The sequence below is a fragment of the Macaca thibetana genome, chromosome 10, assembly GCF_024542745.1.
Source record: "Macaca thibetana thibetana isolate TM-01 chromosome 10, ASM2454274v1, whole genome shotgun sequence".
Lineage (NCBI taxonomy): Eukaryota > Metazoa > Chordata > Mammalia > Primates > Cercopithecidae > Macaca > Macaca thibetana.
The window spans coordinates 18,265,451-18,284,386 of NC_065587.1; the positions used below are offsets into that span (position 1 = coordinate 18,265,451).

Genomic DNA, 18,936 nt, shown 5'->3' on the forward strand with positions numbered 1-18,936 from the left:
CAAACTTAGCAGATTAAAAGAACCGCTCTCCTCCGCCTCCCGCCTTATCATCTCACAGTCCTGTAGCTCAGAAGTCCGGATGGTACAACGGGGTTCTCTGCTCAGGCTCCCACAAGGCTGAAATCAGGGTGCATTCTCCTCTGGAGCTCGATTCTCCTCCAAGGTCATTCTTATCACTGAAAGGATTCCGCTTTTTGTGACCATAGGTGTGAGGTCCCCATTTTTTTTTTTCCTCTTTTTTTTTGAGACGGAGTCTCGCTCAGTCGCCCAGGCTGGAGTGCGGTGGCGCGATCTCGGCTCACTGCAAGCTCCGCCTCCCGGGTTCACGCCATTCTCCCGCCTCAGCCTCCCGAGTAGCTGGGACTACGGGCGCCCGCCACCACGTCTGGCTAATTTTTTGCATTTTTAGTAGAGACGGGGTTTCACTGTGTTAGCCAGGATGGTCTCGATCTCCAGACCTCATGATCCACCCGCCTTGGCCTCCCAAAGTGCTGGGATTACAGGCGTGAGCCATCGCGCCCGGCCGAGGTCCCCATTTTCGTACTGGCTGTCAGCCAGGGGCCACCTTCAGCTCCTGCAGACAGTCCACACACCTAAACACATGGTCCCCATTCCTCTCAAAGCAGCAATGGTATACTGAGTCTTTTACATGATTTCAACCGCTCTGACTTCCTCTTCTGCCACCAGCCTGAGAAAGCTATTTGCTTTCAAAGGCTCGTGTGATCAGATGAGGCCCATCCTTATTTTAAGGTCACCTGTGCCATATAACATAACATGATATGACAGTCTCATCACACTCACAGGCACTAGTGGTCACAGGGTGATACCTTCGAGGCTATTCCTAGAATTTCACCTACCACAACACGGTAGCATGAGGGTTCCATAAGGTAATTGATCAGGTTCTTTCACATTGAAAGCGCCAACCTATTGTCACCCTCTGACTCTGTGCTCTGGTGTGATCTCCTGGTTTTCCTTTGTTTGATTTCATTTCATTCCCTCCGTTGTCAGCAGATGCTGCCAGGCCAGAGCCTTCTCTCTCCTTCCTTAATCATCTAGTCTTCCTTTACCTCTCCCCTGACCCCCACAAAGCCAGAGTCAATTCCTTCCTCCCCTCCCTTCTACTTTACACTTTAGGTTTCAGCACCATTTGGTGCTAAGTGGTTTTACATTCCTTATTTCTTCTTGTCCAAACAGTCCTGTGAGTTAGGCATGATCATCCCCATTTTGCAGATTAGAAAACTGAGGCTCAGAGAGGTTAAATATCTAACCTGAGATGAAATAGGGAGTAAATGGCAGAGCTGCTGGCACTCCCGCAACCATGCCCTTTCCAGTTCTCACCAAGGTAGCATATGATCAGACTTGAGGGGACAGACGGGAAGAGAGAGAAAACCCATTTCCCCTCACCTCAAGCTCCACCTTAAAACGAGATGAAAGTGAAGCTCCCTTAGTGATCCAGGCAGTCCCTGGACTGCTGGAGGTGCCTAAGGTCTGCATAGGTTGGCTGGGTGTGATGATTCAGCCAGATAACAAAAGTCCTTTGGTGAAAAAAAAAAAAAAAAAGTTTGTAGTAATATTGTTTATAACTGGAAAAATAGAAACCACCTGAATGTTCATCAACAAGAAATGGAAAGTGGTAATGTAATCATGAAATGGAATACTATGCAGCAATGAAGATGAATCAGAGTTATACATATCCATGTACATGAATCTTACAAACATTATGTGCACAAAAAAAGTTGTATAAGAGTATTTCTTTTCTTTTTTTCTTTTTTTTTTTTTTTTTTTTTTGAGACGGGGTCTCGCTCTGTTACCCAGGCTGGAATGCAGTGGTGCGATCTCAGATTTCAGCTCACTGCAAGCTCTGCCTGCCAGGTTCACACCATTCTGCTGCCTCAGCCTCCCGAATAGCTGGGACTACAGGCACCTGCCACCACACCCAGCTAATTTATGTACTTTTAGTAGAGATGAGGTTTCACCGTGTTAGCCAGGATGGTCTCGATCTCCTGACCTCGTGATCTGCCTGCGTCAGCCTCCCAAAGTGCTGGGATTACAGGTATGAGCCACCACGCCTGGCCAAGAGTATTTCTTATACTACTTATATAAAGATTTGTGAGTCAGGTTTTTTGTTTGTTTGTTTGTTTGTTTGTATTTGAGACAGGGTCTCACTCTATCACCCAGGCTGGAGTACAGTGGCACAGTCATAGCTCACTGCAGCCTCCAACTTCTGCGCTCAAGTCATTCTCCTGTCTCAGCTTCCCTAGTAGCTGGGACTACAAGTGGGTACCGTCATGCTTGGCTAATTGTTTTTTATTTTTTGTAGAGATGGGAGTCTCACTATGTTGCCCACACTGGTCTTGAACTCTTTGTCTCAAGTAATCCTCCCACCTCAGCCTCCCAAAGTGCTAGCATTACAGGCATGCACCACTGCACCCAACCTTATAGAAAGTTTAAAATTATCTAATATATATTGCTTGGGAATCATATGTACTAGTAGAATTACAAATAAATGCAAGAAAATAATAAACATGGAATTTATATAATGGTTACCTCTGGGATGGGAGGTATGAGAGAGTGATCAGAAAGAAGTACATCAGGGTGGCCAGGCGCAGTGGCTCACACCCGTAATCCCAGCACTTTGGGAGGCCGAGGCGGGTGGATCACGAGGTCAGGAGATTGAGACCATCCTGGCTAACAGGGTGAAATCCTGTCTCTACTAAAAATACAAAAAATTAGCTAGGCATGGTGGTGGGCACCTGTAGTCCCAGCTACTCGGGAGGCTGAGGCAGGAGAATGGCATGAACCCGGGAGGTGGAGCTTGCAGTGAGCCGAGATCGCACCACTGCACTCCAGCCTGGGTGACAAAACGAGACTCTGTCTCAAAAAAAAAGAAGTAAATCAGGGGCTTCAACTGTCTAGGCAATGTTTTATTTCTTAAGCAAGCTGATGTCCATAGTATTGCTGTTTAAGGCTTTTTCCATATGTGAAATATTTCATAATTATTATTAAGTTAACAAGTAATAACCACCAGGAGTATTCTCATCACATAATATTAAGTGGAAAGAGCAGGAAACAAGATTGGATATCCACTATACTCCCAATTTTGTAGAAACAGAACAAATCAAGGGAAACAAATACAGATTTTTTTTTAAAAGAGCAGCAGATAATAAACCAAAACTGTTAGAAGTCTGAGGATGATTTTTATTGACTTCTTTATACTTAAAGTAATTGATATCTATATCAATCAGTAAGGTCATTGATGAGGTTCTTTCAATTAATCTTATCTTATTTTCCAAAGGTTTTTTTTTTTTTTTTTTTTTTTTTTGAGACGGAGTCTCGCTCTGTTGCCCAGGCTGGAGTGCAGTGGCTAGATCTCAGCTCACTGCAAGCTCCGCTTCCCGGGTTTACGCCATTCTCCTGCCTCAGCCTCCCGAGTAGCTGGGACTACAGGCGCCCGCCACCTCACCCGGCTAGTTTTTTGTATTTTTAGTAGAGACGGGGTTTCACCATGTTAGCCAGGATGGTCTCGATCTCCTGACCTTGTGATCCGCCCATCTCGGCCTCCCAAAGTGCTGGGATTACAGCCTTGAGCCACCGCGCCCGGCCTTTTTTTTTTTTTTTTTTTTTTTTGAGACGGAGTCTCGCTCTCTCTCCCAGGCTGGAGTGCAGTGGCGCGATCTCGGCTCACTGCAAGCTCCACCTCCCGGGTTCATGCCATTCTCCTGCCTCAGCCTCCCGAGTAGCTGGGACTATTTTCCAAAGTTTTTATAGTGAGTACTTATTGCTTTTGGAATCAAAATCAAATGTTGCTGTTTTTTTAAACATGTATGTATTCACCATAGACACCAGGGTATGGTAAGTTTTAGCCTGAAATCAAGAAAAAAAAAAATTATGGCCGGGCACAGTGGCTTCCGGGGCTGGAATCCCAGCCCTTTGGGAGGCTGAGGCAGGCGGATCACCTGAGGTCAGGAGTTCAAGATCAGCCTGACCAACATGGCAAAACCCCGTCTCTACTAAAAATACAAAAATTAGCCAGACATGGTGGCGCATGCCTGTAATTCCTACTAATCGGGAGGCTGAGACAGGAGAATTGCTTGAACCCAGGAGGCAGAGATTGCAGTGGGCCAAGATCATGCCACTGCACTTCAGCCTGGGTGACAGAGTGAGACTCTGTCTCAAAAAAAAAAAAAAAAAAATTATTTAAAGTCTACTGCAGGCCACTCTAGTGCTAGACTTTAAAAGGGGACTGTTCACACCAAGCTAGGAGTCAGACAGACCCAAGTTCAAGTCCCAGCTCCACCCCTTCCCAGCAACTGACTTGAGTCTCGATTTTCTTATCTGTAAAATGGTGATTAAAATACTTTCCCTGGTTGCCTCATGAGGCCAATGTGGGGGTAAAATAAGATGAGGGCTACAGAATGGCTTCATGATGCATGGGCGGACTCCTGCAGAGGCTCAGCAGCTACTACAGGACAGACCAGGCAGGAGACATCAAGAGGACAAGGCTGGGTTCCTTCGGTGCCCACAGTGTAAAAGGACAGACAGTGCTGTCCACGGACAGCCAAGGAGAGGGGGTCAGGATGGCCCCGGCTAGGAATGGTCCACTTGGAAGGAAGTGATGTACATAACTGGGAGGGATAACCTTAGACCTCAAGCAATGCAAAATGTACTTCTAGAAACTGAGAAAACACTCTCAAAAAATGCACGAACAACCTGAAAGGGGGAAAGCAAAGCTCAGACCTGAGTCCTGGCTTCCTGGCTCCCTGGTTAAGTGATGGTGGCTGTGGGAGGTAAACAATCCTCCCAGCCCAACTGTCTCACTTGTGTCGGAGGGAGAAGCGAGCACGCCTTCTAGGTCTTGCTAAGAGGCCTGATTGAAGGACAGATTCAGTATCGAGCACCTTCCCTGGATCAGGCCGTGTTCTAGGAGCTGGGGGTGCAGCAGGGAACCCACCAGGCAAGGATGCTGTCCTCAAGTGTGGCTCCCTAAAAGGGAGGTGACGCAGAGCAGTTGCTCATCACGGAGCCTATGTGGTGCAGTCAATAAATGCTTGTGCCAGAGGCAGGCATGGCCACGATGGTTAAGCAGTCTCGTATGGTGGCCTGGGGAGGCTTAGGGGAAGTAATGAAAGTTTTCAGGTGGTTGAAGTGTTATTTGAAAGAATAATGGGCCTGGCGCAGTAACTCACGCCTGTAATCCCAGCACTTTGGGAGGCCAAGGTGGGCGAAACGCTTGAGGTCAGGAGTTGGAGACCAGCCTGGCCAACATGGTGAAACCCCATCTCTACTAAAAATACAAAAATTAGCCAAGCATGGTGGCAGGTACCTGTAATCCAAGTTACTTGGGAGGCTGAGGCAGGAGAATCGCTTGAACCCTGGAGGCGGAGGTTGCAATGAGCCGAGATCGCACCATTGCACTCCAACCTGGGCAATAAGAGCAAGACTTCATCTCAAAAAAAAAAAAAAAAAAAGAATAATGTAAGACAGGACTATGCTAGGAATCTTTAAGCTGCCATTCACTGAGTGCCACACATGTAATAACTCAATCCTCACAGCAACCCCATGGGATACTATTATTATGATCTTCATTTAACAAATGAGGAAACAGAGGCACGGGTCAGTGCAGTGACTTGCCTGAAGTTGCATAGCGGTAAAGCCAAGATTGGAAACCAGTCGGTTTGTCCTACTCCATTGTCTCTGCAGCTTGGTGGGTGCCCCAGACAAGCTGGTCTTAAGAACTCAGAGCTTCCTTTGGAAGCCAAAAGCGCTGACACTGAGAGTGTCTGGTCCATGGCAGGGTGACCATCTGTCAAAGCATTCTTATGGGGATTTCCGACCATATCAGATGAATGGATCTTTCTATGGAACAAACAGCACCCAGAGCCTTGGTGGCAATGCTCTGAGATGCTAAGAGTGACTTCTTCTTGTCTCTTTCAGGTCACAGCCCCACACTTCCCGGTGGTGGTCAAGCTGGGACATGCCCACGCTGGAATGGGAAAGGTATGAGAAACAGCCCTTCTACTCACAGTGGACACACCTAGAGATTCCTCAGACTACCTGTTCCTCTCTCCCTCTGTCCCCCGTCAACCCCTTAGCACAGGCACCCAGAACAGAGTGTTAAAAAGAATCCACAGTACATCTCCCTCCCCTCCCAGCCCACCTTCCTCGGAGCTCCTGGTGCACAGAACATCTCTCCAGTTCGGTCCATCCTTGCCAAACCCTACCTGGAATTGCTAACTAATCATTCTCTATGATTGCGACTCGAGAAAGGGATGTAGAGCATTTTATTGACTGTAATTCTTTTGTGAGGGGTTGCTGCCATCATCTCCACAGCCTTGTTGTAAGCCCATGTCTTACTTACCTCTGTATTACTGTATTAGTCCGTTCTCACACTGCTATAAAGAAATACCTGAAACTGGGTAATTTTAAAGAAAAGAGGTTTACTTGGCTCATGGTTCCACAGGCTGTACAGGAAGCATGGCTGGGGAGGCCTCAGGAAACTTACAATTGTGGCAGAAGGCAAAAGGGAAGCAGGCCCGTCTTACACGGCTGCAGCAGGAGGAAGAGAGAGAAGGGGGAGGTGCTACACATTTTATTTTGTTTTTGAGACAGAGCCTCACTCTGTCACCCAGGCTGGAGTGCAGTAGCTTGATCTCGGCTCACTGCAACCTCCACCTCCCAGGTTAAAGTGATTCTCATGCCTCAGCCTCCCGAGTAGCTGGGACTACAGGTGCGTGCCATCACACCCGGCTAATTTTTGTATTTTTAGTAGAGACTGGGTTTCACCATGTTGGCCAGGTTGGTCTCAAACTCCTGACCTCAAGTGATCCACCTGTCATGGCCTCCCAAAGTGTTGGGATTACAGGTCTGAGCTACCACACCCGGTCACACACTGTTTAAAAGTGCTACACACTTTTGAACAACCAGATCTCATGAGAACTCACTGTTACAAGAACAGCAAGGGGAAAATCCGCCCCCATGATCTAATCACCTCCCAACAAGCCCCTCTTCCAACAATGGGGATTATAATTTGACATGAGATTTGCATGGGGAGCCAAATCCAAACCATATCAATCACTGTAGGACTGACACCTAGAAAATGACAAACACATCTGGCTCCGTGGAAGAAGCCCCCAGAGTCAGTTAACTGCAAAAGTCAATAATATACTATATTTCACACAGTCACATATAACATCCTGACAAACTGTATTGGTCAGACTGTTTCAGTTGCAAGTGCCAAAACGTTCAAGATATTAGGATGTCTGAGATAGTTCTTGGTAGATTCGAGCAGAGCTGGATCCAGGAGTTCAAATGAAATAGAGCCTGATCTCCCTCTTTATCTCTTGGTTCTGTTCATCTCTACTTGGCGTTTTCTTCAGATGGTCTAAATGGCTGTGAGCCACCCAACCTGGTCCCTAAGCTCACCATCTCTAAAGGATAAAGACCCTCTTTTTGTCCAGCACCTCTATATCTAATCCCATGGAACCTTGTTTGGATCAATGTGCTTGGCCTCAACAATGGGATGTAGAGATGGTTTAGGCCCAGTCAAACCATATGCATCAGAGTCCCACAGGAAAGGGGGCACTGGGTCTCCCACAGTTTGCCTCTCAAGCCTCTGGCTCTGAAGCAAGTGGGAACATGTGGATCTCAGTACCTGTCACTCACATTGGAGGGGACTTGAGCCCAGACACAATGCCTAACACAGTGGATCCTAGATAAAGTACAGCTGGAGCTAAACAATGTGGGGCCAAGTAGACACCTTGCTTTGAGTAGGCCCACCCAGACATGAATAATTCTTCCTCTCACACCTATAGTCATCCCCACCCTGTTATGCCTTCTGTATGCCTAAACTCCATTCCCTTCAGGCAGTCTAAAAAGGAATGGGTCAGCCGGGCATGGTGGCTCACACCTGTAATCCCAGAACTTCGGGAGGCCAAAGAGGGCGGATCACCTGATGTCAGGAGTTAGAGACCAGCCTGACCAACATGCAAAAACCCTGTCTCTACTAAAAATGCAAAAATTAGCCAGGCATGGTGGCACATGCCTGTAATCCCAGCTACTCAGGAAGCTGCAGCAGGAGAATCTCTCAAACCCGGGAGGCGGAGGTTGCGGTGAGCCGAGATCATGCCATTCATTGCACTCCAGCCTGGGCAACAAGAGTGAAACTCCATCTCAAAAAAAAAAAAAAAAAAGAAAAAGAAAAAAAAAAGGGGGGGGGATGGATCCGGCAGGTCAGGGCATGGCCCACAGCTTGGACATCTGCATAAACTTGAGCGAGTTACCATCTAACTTCTCCTGTTTCCCTCATCAGTCAAACGATAATTCTAATAACTACCTTTTAAAAAGAGTCCTCCCTTCAGAATATATCTCTCTAGAAAGTACACAACTTGAGGGCAGGAAGTTCTGCCTGTTTTTCCACTGCTGTATCCCAGGGCCCTGAGTGGCACCCGGTACACAGGAGCCCCCGTGTCCTACTTCTTGCTTGGGTGGATGAATGAATGAACCTCTCTTTAGCCATCATGCTATGTCTGCCCCCCAATTCCCTCGCCTCCCACTCCCTCTTCCACCCCTGCATATGGCTCCAGCCCCCTTCACTCCACTAAAGCTGTCCTCTCAGTGGTCTCCAGTGATCCTCTGTTGCTAATTCAGTGGGCACTTTTCTGTCCTTATTGGAATCCCCCTCTCTCTATCATTTAACGTGGCTGGCCATCCTTCTGTCCCAAACTCTCTTTATAGTGGCCTCTGGCGCTTGCTCCTTTTCTGGCTTTCCTCCTTTCTGTCTCTGGCCACTCCTTCTTCATCTCCTTCAAGAACTTTACTTCTTGCATCATGCGTAACCATGGCTATTCCATCTGCACACCATCCCTGAGTGCTCTTGTCAACTACCTCAGCTTCAGCTGCCATCTGCATGCCAACAGACTCCTGAGCTGCCTTTTGCCTTCCCAGAGCATCAGGCTCTTATATCCAGTTATCTCCCCTACGTCTCTATTTTGTCTCCCATGGAAACCTCAGACTCTAAACATTCCATACCAGGCTCAGCATCTTCCCAGACACCCTCACCTCCCTCCTTCTCCTCCTCTTCCTCCTCTTCTTCCTCCTGTGACCTCCATCTCTGCAGCAGGAACCACCAGTTATTCGGTTGCCTCAAAACAGAAATCTGGGAGTCATCTCCCCCTCCTCCATGTCCAGATGGTCTCCAAGTCTTGTCAATTGCCCCTTGTTAATGTTTCTCTGACCTGTATCTTTCTCTCCACCCACTGCCACCATCTTGGACAGCTCTGGCAAAGTCAAAGCATTCCCAAGAATTCAACTCTGTGCCTAAAGCTTAAAATAATCCCCAAATGACATAAAAAGAAGGAAGTACTTAAAGAGATGAGAAACTCAGGTCCAGAAGGGCCTCCCAAAACATGGAAAGGAGGGGGCACTCCAAGGATTAAAAAAAAAAAAATGACACAGACCAGAATAAACTGAGGTTTGCAAAAATGCTGAGATCAAGGGAAAAGGACTTTTCTCCTTATGTTTGGAATGAGAAAACTTGCAGGAGCAGTCTAGACCAAGTTGACGAAGCAAATGATGTCATGTTCATAGCTGAGAGAGAGAAAAACAAAGCTGGTACCTCCTGTGGTGCATTTACCATCTCTTGAGAGTGAAGATTGTTCTCCTGGAGACAAGCAAAGAGAACATTCCTAGAAGAAAGCTGGTAAGGAGGCTGTCAATGAGCTCAGTGTTGCTTGAAATCTACCCAGGCCCCCATGGATGGAATTGCTGGCCTATCCCAAACTATACTTCACTCCCTTGTTCTTTTACACTTGTGGTGCCTACTCTATGCTGAGAATCAGAAAATCAATAGGACCCAGTCCCTGTCCTCAAGGAATTGGAGAGATAGTCGCATAAATATGCATCATGTGTTGTTGGGGCCTGGTAGAAGGCTGTGCAGAGGGTATGAGGCTTAGAGGAAAGAACTTAATTCCACCTAGATGGAAAAGGCATCCTAGGAGAATTGAGGTTTGATTTAGAAAGACAAGTGCATGGCCTTCATTGGTGCTGGTGATTAAGAGCATGCCCAGGAAAGGACAAAACTCAACTAGGAAGAGGAAACCTGGCATCAGGGAAACTGCATGCGGTTGGGTGTGCCTGGAGATTTAAGAAATCCTAACAAACAAAAAAGACTAGAAGACAAGAGATGGAACAATTACCCCCTTGTATTAAAATAAAAAAAAATAGTGGACATCATGAGAAACAGAAATCAAAATATAGTGAAACTCTCATGCCATTTTGGGAGTGCTTAGACAGTGGTCCATATTCATGGGGCTACCATAAGTTCCTTAGAAGTCAGTCAGGTTAGACAAGTGGTTGAGAGGAAAATGATCTGCCCCCGGGCGGGAGGCATTTGGACGTGTCTGGAGGAAATTTTATTTGTTATAACTTGGGGACGGTGAGGGTGTAGTACTGATATCTACCAGGTAGAAGCCAGGGGTGCTGTAAACATTCACAGTACATAAGACAGCTTCCCACGACAAAGAATGGTACTGCCCCAAAATGTCAATACAGTCAATCCCACTTATCTGCTGGCGATACATTCCAAGACCCCCAGTGGATTCCTGAAACCACAGATAGTTCTGAATATCGTTTATTCCTCTACATGCCTATGATAAAGTTTAATTTATAAATTAGGCACAGTGCTCTTGAACTTTGGGGCCACTATGAAGTAAAATAACAGTTACTTGAACATTCTATGACAATGTATCCGGTAACTGAGATGGCTCCTACGTGGCTAACGGGTGGGTGGCATATACAGCACAGACGTGCTGGACACAGCGATGATTCATGTCCCAGGCAGAATGGAGCTGGATGGTACAAGATTTCATCACGCTACTCAGGATGGTGCGCACTTTAAAACGTCGGAATTCTTTATTTCTGGAATGTTCCATTTAATGTATTTGGACCGCAGTTGACCGTGGGTAACCGAAACCACAGATAAGAAGGGACGACTGGAGTATCAAGATTGAGAAACATTGGACAAAACTAACTTCATTTCCTTTTTTGGAGATTTTACCAGACTAGAAACCAGAGGAAGCCGTGGTGACAACAGAGTTCAACATGTTTCAAAGCATGTTCTGAAGAATTATAATTACTCAGGATGCCAAAATATATTTTTGTCATATAGGTTTTGGAAAACTCTGCATTAAAGTAAGCTTTTAGTGCAGAACTTCTTAGAGTCATAAATTTTGTCATATACATTGTGAGGGTATAAGAATATGGAAAAGTAAGCAGAAATTCCCAGATTTATCTGACTCCAGAAACCTTTGGCCATTTTCTGTTGAGATGGTTGTCCTTTTATTAATTTGTAAGAACATCTCGCATTTGAAGAACATTAATGCTTTGTCATACTTTGGAACTGTTTTCTCCTTTTGACAATGACCTGTTCGCCTTATTATTCAGTTTTTAGCAATTTTTAAAGTTTTTTTTAAATGCAGCCATATGTCTCCATGTTTGGAAGCAGATTGTTATTATAGCGGCTAAGGGTGTTTATTTGAATCTAGGTCACACCACCTAATAGTTGTGAGACCTTAGATAAGTTGCCTCCCCCACTTTAGTTTCTTCTTACGTAAAATGAACGTAGTAATAGTATGAGCTTCATAAGCTGGTTGTGAGGATTAAGAGACATTATGTACGTCAAGCACGTAGCTCAGTGCCTGGAACAAGTGGGCACACCAGAAATATGACCTGTCGTCATTAAGAATGTTCAGACCTGCTCTGGGGACCCAAAATCCAACCGAAGTCAGTAGGGGAGATACAACTAAATAGCATCATATGTCAGAGACTTTATTTCACTTGGCTACAAGTTTAGTATGACTCAGATGAGGACTGGGTTGCCAAAAGCTCTAATCAGCAAATGCCAAATAAATAGATGAAAATAGGCTCAACTTTATTAGTCATCAGGGAAATGCAAATTAAAACCACAATGAGTTGCCACTTTATAGCCACGAGAATAGCCAAAATTAAAAAGATTAATAATGTTAAGTGTTGGTGAGAACATGGAACAATTGGAACACACACGCAGAAAGTATAAATGTTTTGTAAAAGCATAAATTTGTACAACCACTTTGGAATATAGCTTCATATTGCCTACTAAGCTGATTACACAGGAGCTATATCAGGTATAGCCAACCTAAATACATGAATGTGTGACTGATGCACATGATTATACTAGCTTTGTTTATAATTGCTGAAAATTCATGTGTCCATTTAACAGAATAGATAAATCAATTGCAGTATATTCATATAAATGGAATATTTTCAGCAATAAAAATGAACTACAACTACATATAGCAACTTGAATGAATCTCACAAATGCACCATTTAGTGAAATAAGTCAGAAACAAAAAATTGACTATTTCTATAGTTCCATTTATACAAAATTCGAAAACCAGGAAAACATAACTATAGCATTAATTCACATACATATTTAGGTGATAAAACATCTAAGAAAAGCAAGAGATTATTACCATAAAAGTCAGAACAGAAGTTATCTTTGGAGAGGAGGGAGAGGATAGTCATGGAGATGAGGCAGAAGTGGGCAAAGTTCTAGTTCTTGATTTAGGGGGTGGTTTTGTGGGTATTAGCTTTGTGATAGTTCATTGAATTGTTGTTTTTGCCCTTCTTCATAGTTGTGCTATATTTCAAAATAAGATTTAAAAAACATAGTTCACTCTTAGGATATATGAATGGAAAGATGATACCCAAAACGAAAATGAGAGCCCTGCACCTAGCTGGCCAGTCCACAGCCAGAAGATTGTGTTGTTCTGGGTTGCACCAATTTTGGGTATTTGAGAGGGATAGTGACAAATTAATGTATGGAAGAATGAACCAAGTAGTGAATGGATGAGGCATATACCCCAGAAGAACTAGAGACAGTGTGACCGACTCTTCAGAAACATGGAGGATTGTCACAGGAAGATAGATTAGACCAATTCTACATAACATCTAGTGGGCAGAGTTGGGACCCAATCAGTGATATCAGTCCTGTGGAAAGAGCAACTTTCTAACAATCAGAGGCAAATCTTACTGGACTGCCCCTTTAGGTAAGAGGTTCTCATCACTGGACAGCTGGAGCAAAGATGAGAGAGTTAGGAAACTTGTTGAGAGTTTCAAGAGATTAGGTATTATGTAAGGTTCTTAGCCTGAGATGTTTGTACCCTCTGAAATAGAGACAAACTTGTATGTGTGTTTATGTGTGGATGTGACATGAACATTTTGGGAGAAAAGCATCCATAACTTCCTTCAGCTTCTCATTAGTCGCCTACGACCAGCCCAATTAAGACACCACGGAGGTGACCCTTACATTATCCTCCAATGATGAGATTCTGTGGTTTTAACCAATGTTATGAGCTGTCCATTCAAAGGAATTGCACAGTATCATGTTGATGCAGAGCAGGCAGCCCCACAACTGGGACTTAGCCTGGGAAGGTTCTTGGCTCTGTTCAGCAAAGAATTCAAGAGCAAGAGAGCAAGCCAGTGGTAGAAGAAAACAGGTTTATTGAGTCAGCAGTGTTACAGCTCCGTGACTGCTCCTGCAGAGCAGGGCTACCCCACAGGCAGTGTGTTGAGAAAAGGAGCTCGGGGCAGTGTTTCAGTCATATTTATACCCATTTTTAATTACATGCAAATTAAGAGGCAGGTTATTCAGAAATTTCTAGAAAAGGGGTGGATCTGTCAATTCCATGGAAAGAGGCAGTAACTTCCAAGTTACTGGCAAGGGTAAACTGGCATGGCACCTGTGGGCATGTCTTATGGAAAGGTGCTTTTGCCTCTTCCCTGGTTCAGCCAGTCATCAGTCTGGTCTGGAGTAAAGACCTGCCTCCTACCTCAGTGTTTCCATCATAACAACCCTGTGAGGTGGATATTATTAGAACTTCTGTTTTACAGATCAGGAAACTGAGGCACAAGCAGTAAATGGAGGAGTGGGGCACAACCCTCAGGCAGTCTGGCTGAGCTCAGGGGAGTGACATGGTGCCAGGTATTCTAACACTCCGCCTTGCAGGCACAGGGTTTGTTGTCCTTCAGAGAAGACCCTAGAATAATGAGCGACAGGTTGAGAAACCTCTGCAGACACCCCTGACTGTTCCGGGTGATGAGGGGGCCGCTCCTCCATGCGATGTTTCCAGCAGCACCGGCATCTTGCACACCCTGACTTGGCCAGGTTCACTGCTGTCATCAGCTCCAAGTGACCTGGACTCGGATCCCTTCTCTTAGGCTGACTCACTTAATGAGCTTTCCGGGCATGGTTGGCCTTTGGAGTGGGAGTCGGTGGCCCAATAACACGGTGATGAAGAGGGAGTATTAGAAAATGAGCAAATAGAGGAATGGATCCCAGGCGAACAGTTAAGAAATCAAAAGGTTCCCTGCAACTGGGAGACTGCCAGAGAGGAGAGTCTTTCTGTGTTTCACACATCAGCAGAAGTCCAGCCAAAAGTGAGCAGAGGAGAGGCACCCACCCACGAGGTGTTCGGGGGAGGGGAGTTCTGGGGCCCAGCCAAGCCACGAGGGACCCCCCACCCCAACACCCACTGCCCTCCCTCTCAATCCCACCTCCCTGCCTATGTCCTCTTTCACCCACCCGCCACTCCCTTTTGATGGCCACCGGCCTCCTTTATTCTCCACTTCTCTCTTTTTTTTTCTTTCTTTTTTTTTTTTTTTTTTTTTTGAGACAGAGTTTTGCTCTGTCACCTAGGCTGGAGTGCAGGGGTGCGATCTCGGCTCACTGCAACCTCTGCCTCCTGGGTTCAAGCAATACTCCTGCCTCAGCCTCCTGAGTAGCTGGGCTACAGACGCAGGCCACCATGCCCAGCTAATTTTTATATTTTTAGTAGAGATGGTGTTTCACCATGTTGGCCAGAATGGTCTTGATCTCCTGACCTCATGATCCACCCGCCTCGGCCTCCCAAAGTGCTGGGATTACAGGCATGAGTCACCGCGTCTGAACTAGTCTCTGCTTCTCATGAGCAGAGTGGGCCCTCGGGAGGGAATACATCAGTCCCCTACACCTTAATGAAGACTTTAGGCACTGTGCTGCCTTTACACAGCCTCTGCAATGAAGTTGTCCTCTCCACAAGTGCAATATGCACAGTCCGTCCTCATCATTCACAGACTCCATGTTTGCCAATTCATCCACTTGTGAAAATTCCTTTGTAGCCCAAAATGAAATCTCACAGCGGTTTTGTGGCCATTCATGGACCTGCTCAGAGTGGTGAAAAATTTGAGTCAAATAACACTCTGTCTCCTGGTTTCAGCTCTCAACCCATAAGCAGGTGTCCTTGCGGTCTATTTGGTGCCACATTTATGCATTTTTGTGCTTTTTGTTGATGATTTCACTGTTTTTCATTTTAAATGCCCTCGAAGTATAGTGCTGAAGTGATGTCTGGTCTTCCTAAGTGATATTCTTTATGGAAAAAAATACATGTGTTAGATAAGTTTCATTCAGGCATGAGTTATAGTACCATTGGCATTGAAGATAAGTTTCATTCAGGCATGAGTTATAGAACCATTGGCATTGAGTTTAATGTCAATGAATCAACAATATATATTAAGATGTCTTTTAGCAGAAACACGTATAACGCAAGTTTGTATATTCATCACTGGATGAAAATATTGTGACCAGAGGCTTAAAGGAACCTAACTCTGTATTTCTCCTAGGAGCAATGGGGTGTTCACCACAACTTTATAAGGCATAACTACCATTAATAATGAGAATCAACTGCATGTGTATATTTGCATATGTGTGCATGTGTGTGTATATATATATATATATAAAAGACACACATGCCCATTAATAATGAGAATCAACTGCGTGTGTATATTTGCATGTGTGTGTGTGTATATATATATATAAAAGACACACATGCCCATTAATAATGAGAATCAACTGCGTGTGTATATTTGCATGTGTGTGCATGTGTGTGTATGTGTGTGTATATATATAGATACAAAAGACACACATGCCCATCTTGTAAAGAGTCCTTAAATTTGTTTCCTGCCTTTGAAAGCTAAAATGCCATGATTCTAGGCATAAGCAGAGCTAACTGAAACAGTCATCGTATGCTTCTGTGTAATCTGATGTTCACCTGTTGAAGGCAGGACCATCTGGATCATGAAGTCATTTTTTAACGAGGGTTTAAAGCCAAAATCTCTATGCGAGATCTTCCTCTGCCACCTCCTGCATCCACACACCATCCTTAGTTCACTGGAAAGAGCCCTGGCCTAGGTTTGGGAAATCTGGGTCATCCTGCCAGCCTCACACTCCCTAGGACCAGCAGTAACCACCCGTGCCAGTCACTTAAACCTATAAATGCAATTTCCCCTTATTTCATGATTTTCCTCACTCAATCACTTGGGACAGCTAGCGAGTAAAAGTGCATTAGAAAGTCTAAAGCTTCATAGAAATAGGAGATGGGGAGATAAGTAAAAGAGAGTATGGGCTTTGGGCTTAGACTGATGCTGGTGAAAACCAACTGATGGCTGGGGTTCTGAGTTTGGCTCTACCGTTTGCCAGCATTGTGACCTTGAGCAAATTTCTTAACTTCCCTGGGTCTCAGCTTCTCTGGGATAACTCAGAGCAGATTACATGGATGAATAAGGACAGAGAAGGAGGATATTAACAATTCCCAAGTGCCCGTGCACCACAGTGAGTGCCTTGTGCATCTCCTCTAACCTTCAGAGGCATGCCAGAGGTATTTCTAATCCCTGTTTTATAGAGGTACCAACAGTCATTCTGCCCAAGGTCACAAGTAAGTGGTGGAAGCAGAATTTGGACTGAGATTGGCAGCCCTTTTCTACTTGCTGCCGGGGACTCTCAAGAACACCCTGGTGGAATCATCTCTTCCCAGTACAAGGCAAGGAGCCAACTTAATTGGAGAGTTTATTTATAAAGAATTTCACAAGGCCCCACCCAAGAAACATGTCAGTACCTTTGAGACCAGCACTGACCTTTTGCATATGAACTGCTCTTGTGTTTTGGTCAACTGATCTCACATCAGGCCTGAGGCCAAGACCCAGAACATTCATTTCAAAAGAATGATTAAAAAAAAAAGAAGAAAGAAAGAGTACCACTCCCTGGCACTGTGTTTTAAAGACAGTGTGTACCATCTATAAGCCCCATTTTGTCAAGAGGAACACAGGCCCAGGAACAGACTCGTTTGGAAGAAATAAATTGCCTGTTCTTATGAACACTGATGCACAGGACCCCCTCCATGAAAAACAAAGAATATCACTTTTTTTTTTTAACTGACATTGAAAAGCATTAAGATTTCCTTTTTTCTTTTTTCTGTTTTCCTGGTGATGTCTGTTGAGCCATCCTGACATTGCATCTAACAAAAGCCAGAGAATTCTTCTCCTTAGGAGACCCTCAGACAGAAGAGGGACACACATCACCCAGTGGGGTGGGGAACATTATAATTTACCATACTCCAATCACCAAAAGCTCCTTGCTTTTCCCCAGCATCAGACAGTCACATACAATTTACAAATTTGTAAACTTTTGAGGCTCCCAGCAGTCCTTTGAGGTGGATATTGCATCATGATGTAATCATAATTGGTTGGTTTGCCCGATGCACAGCAAGTCAATAAGCCAAGGCAACAGGGATTGCAGCAAAGAAAGAGTTTAGTAATCATAGGGCAGCCAAACAGGGAAACAGGAGGAAACCTCAAATCCACCCCTCCTGGGAGTTTGAAGCCAGAGATTTCAAGGGGTTTGGAGTGAGCCAAGGTGTCGGATTATTGATTGGTCAGAGTGCAGAGTAAAGCCATGGGACAGGGAAATGAAGAAACCGCATTCTCATGCTGATTCGATTCCTCTGTGGGTGTTTTCAAACTGGTTGGCATTAGCTGTCCTGCTGGAATTCAGGATCTGAAGAACATCTTAAGCAATTCTTAAACAAAAAGCCTTATAAAGCCTTATAAGTCCGTTGTCACTGATTGTAGCTATAGGAACAATGGGGATATAAATCAATTCGTAAACAAAAACCTATGATTCTAAGGTTAGAAATCCTACCTATAGGAACAATAAGGATGCAGATGGTCAATATCTAGTGCTACCTGACTCTCAGTTACAAGGAAGTGGGCCAAAGTGTGGCCTGATTCGTGCTTAATAGACCTGTATTTCTGCACAGGACCCAGCATGTAATTCTTGTTAACCCTGTGAGGACAGTTTCAATAATACTCATTTTACAGATGAGATAAGCAGAGATCAAAGAGGAGAAATGATTTGCACAGGGCCGCATATCACATGCACACGTTCTTTCCACTGGTTCTGGCATCCATGCCAGGGGAGGTAAGACTCCAGAGGGTTCCACCAGGCCTTTTGAAACACAGCCTGTGCATCTACTGAGGGCTTCTCTAGCCAAAATGCTCAGGCACAGCCCATTCTTATCATCAGTAGGCATGAGAAGCATGATCGTACAACCAGGGGAGGCCCCCTGCCCTACCGAGGTCTGGGGCACAGGGCCCAGCAGCCTTCCAGCAAAGCTTCCAGGAAGTGAAACCAGCCGCATCTCTGGAATCTTGGAAATAGCTGTACTGGGGAGAAGCTGGCATCACTGCTGACAGGTGGCCATGGCAGGCTTGTTTTCCGAGAAGACCAGAGATGATGCAGACCATGGGTTTTTACATTTTGGGGTGTGTGTCTGTGCCCATGTGTTTGGGGCAGGGGAAGCAGCTTTCTAAAATACAAACATCTGCCTCTATTAAGCCTCCAGATCCATAGGACACTAGTAGCCGACCCTGATCTCTTGCTTGACTCTTGGTCTTCAGCCCCAAGAGACCTCCGTACAATAGCTCCATCCTCCAGGAGTGAAGCTGGAAGACGAAGGAGGCACTGTGATGGGCCAGTGAATGCTACTCAGTCTTGTTCACATCATGACACTCCTAGAAAAGAGTGGTAGT

The 18,936-nt window shown here is 45.2% G+C and overlaps 1 protein-coding gene across 6 annotated transcripts in view; it reads left to right on the forward strand.

Moving 5' to 3' along the window:
- Nucleotides 1–18,936, forward strand: part of SYN3 (synapsin III) — a 556,822-nt gene that overhangs the window by 459,629 nt on the left and 78,257 nt on the right. For all 6 annotated transcript variants that reach the window (XM_050745857.1, XM_050745861.1, XM_050745859.1 and 3 more), the window contains exon 7: nt 5,935–5,997. In XM_050745857.1, the coding sequence (XP_050601814.1) occupies nt 5,935–5,997 (63 nt within the window). The remainder of the gene's footprint in view (nt 1–5,934; nt 5,998–18,936) is intronic.